Genomic DNA, 12,547 nt, shown 5'->3' on the forward strand with positions numbered 1-12,547 from the left:
TTTGGATGAATTCAAAGAAGAAACAAGACAGCATGAACTTTTAAACGGAAAAGACATTAAACTTAAGCCTAATAACCAAATAAGGATTAAGGTGAAGTGTAAGCAATAAAAGTCTTTTTATTTTTATTTTTATGTACTATAGTTGAGTTGGTAGAGGTATATTAAAATATACAAGTCGAAATGTGAGTGAATATTTTAAAATAAGAATGCAAAACCTAAGTAGGTGACCCAGGTTGGTATTGAAAAATAAATAAAAACGGATAATGAAGACGTTCACCCAAATTAATAGATGAAGTTAGATTCAAATATGAAATTAAGATTAGTATGTGTGTTGTATGGAGATAAAAAAATAATTAAAAATATAGTAAATGGTAAGGCGACTAGATAATATTAAACACTAACAATAAATACACGTGGACTAGTTACTTATAAATTTAATAGATGTTAAGAAGTAAATTTTAAGTCTAACTCAATCCCATAAAACCGACTTGTAAGGTGAGGTTTGCACTCATTTATATATTATAAATTGATCTTATTTCTAGTTCATGTGGAACTTTCAACATACTCCCTCACGTCGAGGTGATCCGATAGCGGGTGGAACAACATGCCTAACAAACAACAAATATCGCTAGGATAGACTCTAACCATAGCTCTGATACCATGTTAAGAAATGAACTTTAAGCTTAATTCAAGCCCATAAACTTGCTTGTAAGGTGGAGTTTGCACTCACTTATATATTATAAATTAACCACGTATATACTCTAAATTAAGTGGACTTTAAGCCTAACTCAACCTTACAAACTAGTTCTTTAAATCTAAAAAGTTGGTCTTGAGAGATTGAGTTAAGCTTAAAAATCACTAACCACTTAATTTAGAGTATATACATGGTCAATTTATAATATGTAAGCAGATGCAAATCTCACCTTACAAGCCTACTTTGTAAAGTTAAGTTAGCCTTAAAGTTCACTTCTTAACAATAGATATACCACTAATTAAGAAAAATAATGATAGAATTAAATAAAAAATCAATTTATTAGATACTAAAGAGTAAATTTACTTTAGTAGTTGAAGAAAATAAGCATAAATATATTTAATACCTACAAGTTATTTAAGATAAATAAAAACATTTTTAGGAAGTGTTATAGTAAATAACCAAGTTATTTAAAGATAAATATATTTATGTTTTTTATTATAATAAAATAAATAGTTATAATAATATTATTAAAATATAAAACAATATTAATAATAAATAAATATATTTAAATTTTCACTCATTTGATTTAATTTAAACAACTCGACTTTTTACTATCCTTTTCTTTAATTTTTCATTCTCATGTCTTCTATCTTTTTATCCATACAAAATATAAAGATAGGATTAACGTTTTATAAAAAAAATAGAAATGTATTTTTTAATTAATAATTTTTTAAAAGGAAAAGAACTTTCAAATTCATTTTTAAGAATGTTTAATTGTTACACATAAGAAAATTGAGTTTTAAAATATGTAGTAAAATAAAACAAAGAGAGTAAAATTGAATTTCTTGAGATTGTTTAATTTATTAATAATAATTTATTACTTATTGTTATTACAATAAAAACACAAAAGAGAAATATAAACATACATTCAAATAAATGCCAACAACACATTAGTGTTCACCTCATCTTTTCATCTTTCTGGGACTGATCCATCACATTGTCTTTGATTAAATTGACCTTTTGTGACCTTTCTCCAGCTCTTCTAATGGAACAGCATAGGGTGAGTTCCAATCAGCATTGAAAATTTCCCCAAGTTTAGAGATGATGGCAGTGTTGTTTGTCCCAAAGCTGACACCTGCCGTTGTGTAGAAGTAGTCCCATACAAGGTTGCTAGTCCCAATGTGTGCCCTTACATCACTAACTGCATATTTTCCATGATTCACTCTTGTAAAATCAGGGTATTTGTTTCCTGTTTTAGTTCCTCCATGAATAGCAGGTCCTGTCATGTTGAAATCAGGAACCACATAGTATTTTATCTCAACTTTCCCAGAGCATTTGTTGTACTTTGAGGAAGAGCAGAGGTTGTTGGTGTAGAGAAGAGACTTGAGGTACACATCTGTGTTACTGATGGAGTGTGCCCAATATGCCACCAGTAGCTGTACTGTTGCATTCTTCGAAAACACCACCTGCTTGGAAGAAATTTGTTGGAAAGTTTGAGAATTTTTTTATAGAAATGAAGTTCAAAAGTCTAAACTTGAGATGTGTAGGGTTGCAGTGGCAACCAGTGAGAATAGAGTCATGTTCTGGCACGTCACTCAAAATGGTACTAAAACAACATTGTAAGAATTTCAGGAATCATGATGCTTTGCATTCTGTTACATTTATAAGGTAAAGTTTTCAGACAGGCAAAAACAGCTAAAAGAGTGAAGAAAACACACGAAGCCATGACACTTGAAGTTACCTCTGATATTGCAGATGATAAGGATGACCAGTAAATTGTTTGGTCCATAAATTGTGACTGACCTAACCAGTCCATTGTACTGATTCTTACTGCCTGCTTATCTCCAACAGACTTGATTGTATCAATCCATGCCTGCTCATCAGCTTGATATTTGCCAAATAATAGCTGCAGCAATGATTCAATGAAGATTTGCAACTTAATATGTTCAAGAAAATGGTACAATATTACATCAGGAAATTTTTCTTTGAAAACAAAAATGATATTGTCAAAAAATTTCAGGCTTTCAGCTAATGCCTCAGGGCTTGAATGAATTTCCAAGTAGTTCGTACAGTGTAAAGTATTTCACATGCATGCTGACAGCAAGCTAGCCCAGCAATATAAACCACTCATTATTATGTCAGGTGGGTGGCTGCATAAGCTTCAGCAATAAATTTTTGGGGCATAAGCACTATAAATTACATCAAAAACCAACATGGCAAGGTGATATGTTTTTCACTTCTCTTGGAAAAGCAACTCTCATCTCGTTAGAAATCTGCAGAATACATGTTAACCAAACCAACTTTAAGAGTGGAAGTGGAACTAAATTCTTATGACCAATCCACTGGACATCCTATGACTAGTCTATAACACATTCATTACATGGGGTATCATGGAAAAATAAGGGAGCAGTTTCTGCAGCAATTCAGACTTAAATGACAGATTTGAACTAAAAACATAAGTAATGGCTTAGAGATTTCTCTGCTAATTGGAGATGATGCAAGGTAAATTATCTGCAGATTTAAACCCAAATTTGGCCATTCCTAGCTCAAGTATGGAAGGGCCCTAAACACTTACCCCCAATTCAATGAGACGCATTGACAAATTTTATTCAATGAATGAGACTAGAAGATCAATCTCATATGTATCTAAATCAATTTCGCATATGTAACTCTAAAACAACCCATTTCTTCTGTCTAGGTTCCGCCTGGAAAACAAATAACTACAAGTAAACATTACCTCTTGGGGTGCAAAGGATAGATAGCTGACTTGGGGGAGCTTTGTTGAATAGTTAGTCCCAGGGGTTTGAAATGAAATCACAAACATGTAAGGGTCAGACAGAATAGGATATCCTGCAACATGAGGAGTCTTCAGATATCGAGGAAGAGGTGACCTGTGAAAAATAATTAGATACTGTTATGAACTAAAAAGATGAAAGGATGTTCTTTCCTCATGGTTAGTTTACTGTCTCATCCATTCTAAGTTGCTTGCGGATGTAAACTTATAAACTTCAATCTGCTTGCTTTCTGAAGTTTTCTACACCATTCACCAAGTTGTACCTCCTGCCTCTCTTGTTCATGTTAATGTGTAAGACTACATTTTATTTGAAGATAAAATCCTAACCAACCTTTTGTCTTCGCATAAAAACACACAGTTAACATTGTTCTAACATTTATTCACAGAGTTTCGTGAATAATTATTTCTTCTCAGAACAGAGAAATTCCAGTGAAGGAAGGAAATTTTGTTGTATATAAACCTTAACTTTCTAAGGATGTTCAAATATAAACAATAATAAAAATGACATCAAAGTAGAAAATAAAATAGCGAAGCAAACTTATATTAATCATCAGACCCAGACTTACTTGCATCTCTCTTTATGATCAATGAAATGTGACCAGCAAGGAAACTTCCTCTCCACTTGCCACTCTTGATCAAACACTGTTTTCGTGTAAGCTGAAGAATCGAGGGATGCTAGTGTCCACAAATTGTCAAAGTACAGCTCGACCTTTTCAGCTATTTCAGGACAATCAGTAAAGTAAATTCCAAGTTCTTTGACCTAGAGTCAGAAAGTAACAAATAATGAGACAAAGTATCATGGATTGAACAGATAACAGAAGTCTACGTGGAAGAAGAGAAGAGTTATATTAGAAAAAATATCTACTGAGAAGATAACAACTAAGAGAAAGGTATCATTAATGATCAATAGAGAAAGTAACAATCAACATAATGCATTTTGAGTATAGGGTTGATGCTTCATAATCTACATTATGAAGGCCAATTGACATTAAGAAAAGTAAACAATCAAACACAGCACAGTAACTGAATTACCTGTGTGAGAGATTTCCAGTCATTGTTTGCAGATCCAATATACACATCCCTACTATCAGATATCCAAACTTTGGCATGAACAATGCCGGAGCCCCACCAATCCTCCAGCAGCAATGTCACATTTTCGACATTTGGCCTTCCGACAGCAAGTTTGGATGGTTCTGAGGTAAAAGTTGGATATACTCCAGAGTGGGACAGTAACCTACCTCAATACAATTACCATTTGAGCCATAAAACAAAAGGTTAAGATCAACTTTCCAATATATTATAAACAAAAACATCCATCCATGTTGAAAAACCCTATTTCAAAGTTAATTGATATTCAGTATCTAAGACAAATCAAAAACCCTTAAACATGAGCATGGTAAGCCATATTGGAACTCACCGGATGCTAACATTCCGCTCAGCAGTAGCATCTAATTCTTGATAAAGAGAAACACCTTCACTGGCACCAAATTCATGCATCTGACGTTGAGTGTAACCATAGTCCCCAGATCGAGGATCGTTGGGGGAAGGTAGAAGCTGCCAATATTGAGCAATTATGTGAAGCCTCGTGGTGGAGTTTGCAGCCAGCCACCGAAGCACATCCCCTACAATTCGATTATGAGTCTCAGAGATGAATAAAAATTGCCTCCAAATGGAGGTTAATTGAAATCTGGGATTAATTTAATCTCGGACAACATAACAATTTCGAAGGACAACACATATTTCTACTGCAAATAATATTAATAGTAATAACTATTACTGTTTCATACCAGTAGAGAGGGTGCCAGGAATATGGTGTAGGTGGGGCATATTGGTGGGAATGGATTGCACTAACCATGCTTTACAGCGAGAAGAAGATGATGCTGATGCACAAACACTGTTCAACAAAATCAATACATAACACAAAAAGACACAGTGGACACAAATCCTGGGAGTGTGTCTCATGGTTTTCGATACCATAAGCAATAGTTGCAATATAATTTGCTTACTGCAATGTAGCTACTACCCCAGTTGACTTTAATATGCAGTCAACGGAAACAATGACCAGCTAGATCTTCATGGAATATTTCTTTTGAGAGTACTGTGCATGTTCAGGGTTTCTCATTATTGCAATAAATAATTCGTAACAATCGCAGGATTAAAAAGGTATATTACTTTTAGGATCTATGCAGGCCTTGGCCGTAACTATAGTCAATCTAAAATAAAAGAGTAACGTTTACCAATAGAATCATCGAATTTTATGATGATTATCTTATTAGTTGATATTGATATATTTTTTTTAAGTAAAGGTGTATCAATATTAAAATCAATTCCATGTATTTAAACTTTCAAGCTACGACCAAAATAATTTTAACGCTTGCTACCCTTGTGCAGGTGAAAGGATTGCTCTTAAAAGGTGGTGTTTGATTCTAGTACAGGACCCTGGATCTTGATCCTGGTTGATTCACATCCATCGTTTCCTTTTTACGCTTTTGAAAAAAATTAGCAGAAGAAGCCATGAATCGTTGCGGAAAAATCAAATAAGTTGTATACAGAACAGATCATACACCCAGTGGCATTCTGTACCATGGAAGGTCTTACTTTTACACTTGAATGAAACATAAAACTACATTACATTTTAATCCAATGTTAATGAACCTTTTTCCTCATTCTGGCATGCATTGCAAATATGAAAGTAACATCCTACTACCACTTTACACATAGACAGCAATTTGAATCACCGTCACCTTTCCAAATAATCTACTAACTTCCTAAGAGATGGAATGCCTCTGGTGTCTCAAAGAGAGGCTACATGATTTGGTGTCACCATGGCCTAAAGAAGTTGGGCTACTAGAACTCCCTGAAGTGTCCGAGCTCCTATTCTCTCCTAGTACTTTTCTCACACTCCATAACTTGTCAAAAATTCTCCTTGATCTTGACGGCAGCAACTGAAGGCCACTTTTGCTGTTTTTGCCATTCTTCTTACCTAATTTCCCATTTTTATGCAACTCTTCATCCTTGATCCTCAAATGGCTCATCTGGTTATTGAGGGGTTGGCAGCTATCTTCCATCATTTTCTTACACCCCTCATCTCGATTCATTGGAGAGCTTGAAGGGTCATACGTGCTATTGTGGCCGAGTGATTGAAAGCTGATAGAAGACCTTACCTGATCAAAGAAGAGAACTTGGACTACAACTCGAAGGGGAAGGTATTCATTCTGTGCAGCATGCATGGAAGCATCTGCAGTCAATTTTCTGACATCCATCAGTCCACATAGTTTCTTCCTTTCGGCTTTTGTCAATTCTGGGTGCTCCTGAAGACAGAAGAAGAACATAGTTAGCACATGCAACCTATATGTATATAGCCTGTTTCCTTATCATATCAGTAAATGGCTAAGATTGAATTTGACCAGGAACCTCCCATTCGGAGATAAGGTATTTCCTCATGATATAGAAAAAATGCACTAACTATTAAGCAGAGGTAAAAAAAAAACTGCTAAAAGATATCACCTATACAAAAATTGAGTGTTGATTATGTTCATAAAGTATGCTTTATATTTGTTTCTAAACACTGAATTATGAGACAGCTAATAATCAAAAGTTAACAACTATGCAGGAATGACCAACAAAACCGTGGAGGAAAACAGAACGCTACCTTCAAGTAGATGTCTATAGCTCTGTATAGACCATCATGATCTGGTCTAGCGAAACCTGGAATGGATTGTGCCAAATCAGCAAAACTAGAGAGGCCAAGATTAGGATCATGTGCAATTTCTCCAAGATAACCATCCACCAACTTGCCAACATTCAATAAAGACCTTCGTGCTAAAGTATATTCATCTTCTCCATGTTTCTCCTCAACAACCTCCATGCCACAGCTTCCTTTTTTGTCATTCATGTATTGATTCAAAAGACCTTGTACCAAATGAACATCATATGTAGTAGTCTGGGGAGACCTTACTGGAATCAATAAATCTTTGACACAAGCTTCATGCAATTTAAGGCTGATGCTCTTCATCAATTCTTTTGTTGATGACTCATTTGCAGAGACTAATATGGCCACTCTCAATAGCTTCAGTAAGAAACTACACGAACAACCAATGCCATTATCATATGGCAATAGACAGACAATTGTTTCTACCACAGATTTAGTCCTTGAGGCATTGGCACCAGAAACTAATGTATCCACAGAATCAGGTATCCATCTTAAGGCATAGGTTTTTAGTGCCTCCCCAATAACAAGACCATCCATTCTTCCCTTTGATTTCACAGCAACCATTACTCGTTTGTAAAGATCAATGTCCAGCTCACATATGTCTTCAACCCACCAATCCTTAGGAACAGACTCAATTTTCTCTAGAAATGTCATCTTGTCCTCAACAATTTTATCAGGTTCAGCTAATTTCCTATTGTAAGTGTAAGACCAAGTGATGTATGCTGGGTCCACACTAGTTTTAGAAGCTATGGAGTCTATGCATCTCCCAATGATCTTCAGATCCTCAGACCATGGCAGAAGAGATTTAGAAGTTTGGAGAACAATGATAGAATCCTTCCAGCAGCGGAAGATACTTGAGTTAAGAAACACCTCAATCTTTAAAACCAAGTTTCTTCTATCAACATCCTCAGTCATCTCAAGATACTCAGCTGCACAACGAGCAGCTACAACATTGTAAGCATTAAGAGTAACAGTCATTCCATAACAGAATTTTGCACATATTTCAAAGGCCTTTGGTCCTCCAGGAAAATCATCCAAGTAAATATCATCAGAGCTCTCTTCATTAGCTTTTGATACCAATTTTTGCAGTTTGTTGCTTTTCGACAGTAGAGGGAACTGCAACTCTTAAAAGCTCAAAATTAGTAAACAACAAAGGGAGCGAGCAAAAAACCAGTTGTGTCACCTAAAAACCACAAATTTGTGGTGGTTGGGGGTGGTAATGCACACTAAATGCACATACTAGAACACAACACCCATCACTACAACATTTTGATAGTATAAGCTAGTAACATTTGAATAATGAATATTCCCAAATTATTACCAGCTACATTATGTTGTGACTCTGGTCACACAAATCATATCATTAGATTAAGTGAATAAAATGCAGCACAAAAGTTTAAATGACAAAAAATTATACCTTGTGAAGGTGAAATGTAACATCACCAACCGTAACAGTAACATCTGTAGCCAATTCAGATGACACATACCTACATGAGAATTAAAGTTGGTATGTAAGCTCGTAAAGGACAGACTTTGCAAGGAAAATTAAATAGAGACACACAAAGCATCCCTGGTGTTCAAAATGTATAAGACTGTGAGTGTACATAGTTAACCACATGCCATGTTTGAAACCTGTGTCAACTTATGATGGAAAAAGTGATTAAAGTTATGCCAGGAAGTGAGATCCTTCAGCCAAAATACTTATCAAAATGTGTGCTTTTCATTCCAATCTTACACATTTTTCTGGTATTAGCATCAATCAAATAGCTCCCGAGGCCAAAACCTGATTGTATGTCTGTAGCAAAAGAAAATCCTGTTCTACATATTACATTTGTTGATTAGCCTATTTTGAAGAAGAAATAGTGTTTCTTTCCAACTTCCTAAGAAAACTCTTGAAAAAAAATCAACCATTTCCTTGGAAACAATCTCTGGGAAGAAAAGCAATTGCCTGTCACGCCCTCATTAACTTGCAGGGAAAAAAATGAATGCAAGACAATTTAGTCCAAGTTAATAGGTATTTGGATAAACTTTCAAATTAATATTGATTAACCAAAGATGTTTCCTATCTGCACACATACATATACCACACGCATGCATAAAAGATGACATTTCATTGTCAAGCATGCTTTAGAACAGACAGAAAAGGGACCAAACCTGGTTAAGCTACCTCTTTAAAACATTCCACCCTCAAGTGAAACTCTTTAACCTTATTATTATCGGGGAACGAGTCATTATGCATGAATCCCACCCTAGCAAATTTTCTCAGGGTCCACTGGGACCTCATTTGGATTTTTTGCATCTACCTTTTAATTTTCTTCACACGATAACCACATGCACTTACACAAGGTAACAAAACAATAATGAGTGCCCCACCCCAGGAACATGTCATACAAAAACTAGCGAGGCAAAATAAAACAGATACGGCGAGTTTATTAATATTGTTTTCTTAAAAAAGCTTGTGTCCAGCCATAATTGAAGATGATGGCTACTCCACATCACTTTTACCATAGTTGGACCACAAGCTCGTGAAAAACAGCACAGTTCAAAGGATGGACCACGATCTCTTTCTCCCACCCTTTTTGGTTACCAAAAACAAAATTACAATGTTAACACACTAGAAACAAAATTAGAATGTTAACATTATACCTAACAAAAGAAAAAAAAAGAGTCTATACAGTCACAAAGTTATGGACTCTTATCCAATCACAGATCATCGTGTATGAAAAATTGTTGACTTTTACGAGAACTACCTTAAAGATTTGTATGAACCGTGATTTCTGATTGGTTGACAGTGAAAATTTTCTCTGCATTACCATAGAAATTGAACAATTCTGACAATGGGATGTGTGGAGAAATCTTGTTTTCAATTTGAAGTCAACAAATTTCTCAGTAGCGGCTGACTAAGCTTAAACAGTTAAATAAATGCATGTGTGATGAAATGAAATGAAGGTGTTATTGAGGTTGAATGGTGAAGAGGGGTGCAAAATGCATGCAGGATCTAATCAAGAAGGAAAAAATAGAAGGTGTGAGTCTGCAAGATGAATACTGGCACTGACCTTATAGAGTTTCCATCAGCTTGAAGAGCATCAGGCTTGGAACCCAACTTCATAAACTTCATCTCTCTTTTTGCTATCTCCCAAAACAAAACGAAAGCAAATGTGATTCAGAGAAACACAGTGCAGAATGGAGTTGGAATCTCAAGTCAAGTTTGCATTGCAGGTAAGGTAAAAAAGAAAGAAAGAAAAGAGGTAGACAGGGTGGCACTGCCTCATCCTCAGGTCTGGTTGGACCCTTTTGTCCCTACTCTTTACTCTTTTTATCCACTTTATCCCTGCACATTCCATCCTTGTCTTGTAGTGTTTTTACCTTGGAGGACGATGATGATGCTATCTCTGTCGTCACACGTGCTGTTTTCCATTCTCTGATGACGTAGTAACACAATTCTTTCTTCCTCCTTCTCAAGTTGCAACAACCAAACCAAATACCACCATGCTTCTCAAACGCTTCACAATAAAGCAAAAACAGTATAATTCTTTAGATTCATGAAAAGTTCATAACTTTTAACTATCATATTTCAAACAGTAACATAACAGCTGAAGATTTTAAGGTTAATTCCTTATCTAAGTATTAGTATGTTTTTAAAACTTCAACGTTAGAACACTCTAAATGTTTCTCTTGTTATTACTACTATAACTCTTTTTTTTCTTTCTTCTTGGATTTGTCTGAGACTCCAATGACTTCCAGTTTTAAGAGTACAACTTGGGACATGCCACTGTGCAAACATTTAATGTTTGCTGATATTTGTTTTCTAGGATAATGATCATGGTCAATTATATTCTATTTTTCAACAATTTAAAATAACTTATTTTAAATATATTTTATTTAAAATAGAATTAACGAAGCATTTATTTTAAAAAATATGTAACTAATATACACTTTAATTTTTATGGTAAATTCATAAAAAATAATGTGAAACTAATTACTGATATTTATAATTTTAGATTTTAAAAAAGATATTTAACTTTTCTTATATGTAAATTCATTCTTTTTTTTTTCTTGATATTCTAAACATTGAACAGGCACGAAGAAGACAGTAGTGCGTATACACGTGTCAAATAGTAATGGGATATAATTTATAACATATGACTAAAATTTGAAAGCAAAAATGTATAAAATACTTCATCTTTTCACCTCTACATGAATAGATCTCCAACATATCTTCTTTATACTGAAAAACGTTAGATTATATATTAACGATGATTTGATAAGAAATTATACAATAAACATAATAAAAGTAAATTTTGTTATAATAGAGTTCAAATGTTCGACACTATATTAAAAAATAAATTTAAATAACTTAATTTTATAAAATTAATTTGGATAATAATATTTATATTTATACATATTAAATAGTAATGAAAGATATTCAATAATGATAGTAAGTTTGAGTTATCGATTTGGCAAGTTAAATACAAAAGTAACGTAATGTTAAAGGTTAAAATAGTAAAAAAAAATGGCACAGTGAATTCGAATTAAAAAATAATAATACAATTGTGAGTCTGGTACTAGTTTCTGACTTTACAAACGTGCACCCACTGATTCATATAAAAGTTTTATGTCTATATTTTTAGTGAAATAAAAAAACATTACAAATATAAAAGCAGGTATAAGTGAAAAAACATTACAAATATTATTTTAAATTTGTAAAGCAATTATGTTTTAAAAATAAGCTAATATACTGTATCAATTATAATTTTCAAACGGAAAGAGAGAGTATTGTAAGAAAGATTTATCCAACTTTAAAAATTATTAATATTTTTAAAGGATTAAAACTTAATTATGATTTTTACAAAGAATGTAATAAAACGAAGTTATTTTAAAAATATGAAATCAAAATTATATAGTATTTAAAATTTCACAAAATCAATTTTCACGTAAAACTTCATTTTCGAAAGTGACAATCTACCCTCAGCACTTAAGCATTTTAAAAACTTCTCGATAAGTATATTATAATACTATTTTAGCGATATGTCTTAAGAAACTAATTTCATTTAATGATATTGAATTATTGAGTTTATTTTGAATAATTTAACATAGAAAACAGTAATTATCATAATTTATTTAATAAAAAATACTAGTTAACCAGATAAAAACTTAAAATTATTTTTATGATAAAATATTTTATAGTATATATACGTACATGTCTTAAAAAAATATAACAAAATAACAAAAAAAATGGTCAACTATTTCTAACCTTTTTGAGGGGAGAGGCTGATATCCTTCCGTACACCCTACATATTCACAACATTATAGTCAAATAGTAAAGAAAGGTATAACACATTTATGT

General features: G+C 33.4%; 2 protein-coding genes across 2 annotated transcripts; both read right to left on the bottom strand.

Moving 5' to 3' along the window:
* Window positions 1–1,525: 1,525 nt before the first annotated feature.
* LOC108330059 (uncharacterized) lies at window positions 1,526–5,620 on the bottom strand. The gene is made up of 7 exons (XM_017564516.2): window positions 5,276–5,620; window positions 4,906–5,110; window positions 4,521–4,722; window positions 4,055–4,248; window positions 3,432–3,585; window positions 2,436–2,600; window positions 1,526–2,160 (listed from the first exon to the last, which is right to left on the bottom strand). Exons 1-7 carry the CDS (start codon window positions 5,463–5,465, stop codon window positions 1,702–1,704), a joined length of 1,569 nt encoding a protein of 522 aa, XP_017420005.1. The 5' UTR covers window positions 5,466–5,620; the 3' UTR covers window positions 1,526–1,701.
* Window positions 5,621–6,121: 501 nt separating this feature from the next.
* LOC108330866 (BTB/POZ domain-containing protein NPY1) lies at window positions 6,122–10,493 on the bottom strand. Its single transcript, XM_017565450.2, has 4 exons — window positions 10,257–10,493; window positions 8,618–8,687; window positions 7,141–8,316; window positions 6,122–6,799 (listed from the first exon to the last, which is right to left on the bottom strand). The coding sequence occupies exons 1-4, from the start codon at window positions 10,316–10,318 to the stop codon at window positions 6,257–6,259; spliced, it is 1,851 nt and encodes a 616-aa protein (XP_017420939.1). The 5' UTR covers window positions 10,319–10,493; the 3' UTR covers window positions 6,122–6,256.
* Between the last annotated feature and the right edge of the window lie 2,054 nt (window positions 10,494–12,547).

This window comes from Vigna angularis, chromosome 4 (assembly GCF_016808095.1).
Source record: "Vigna angularis cultivar LongXiaoDou No.4 chromosome 4, ASM1680809v1, whole genome shotgun sequence".
Classification (NCBI taxonomy): domain Eukaryota; kingdom Viridiplantae; phylum Streptophyta; class Magnoliopsida; order Fabales; family Fabaceae; genus Vigna; species Vigna angularis.

Bases quoted from the DNA above. Each gene is read 5' to 3' on its own strand.
- LOC108330059 (XM_017564516.2), bottom strand. From the start codon at position 5,465: ATGGTATCGAAAACCATGAGACACACTCCCAGGATTTGTGTCCACTGT. The intron at 5,111-5,275 runs GTATGAAACAGT...ATCGAATTGTAG, and splicing joins TCCTGGCACCCTCTCTACTG to GGGATGTGCTTCGGTGGCTG. The intron at 4,723-4,905 runs GTGAGTTCCAAT...GTATTGAGGTAG, and splicing joins GAGCGGAATGTTAGCATCCG to GTTACTGTCCCACTCTGGAG.
- LOC108330866 (XM_017565450.2), bottom strand. From the start codon at position 10,318: ATGAAGTTTATGAAGTTGGGTTCCAAGCCTGATGCTCTTCAAGCTGAT. The intron at 8,688-10,256 runs GTCAGTGCCAGT...ATTCTCATGTAG, and splicing joins GCTGATGGAAACTCTATAAG to GTATGTGTCATCTGAATTGG. The intron at 6,800-7,140 runs GTAGCGTTCTGT...TTCTGTCTTCAG, and splicing joins CTATAGACATCTACTTGAAG to GAGCACCCAGAATTGACAAA.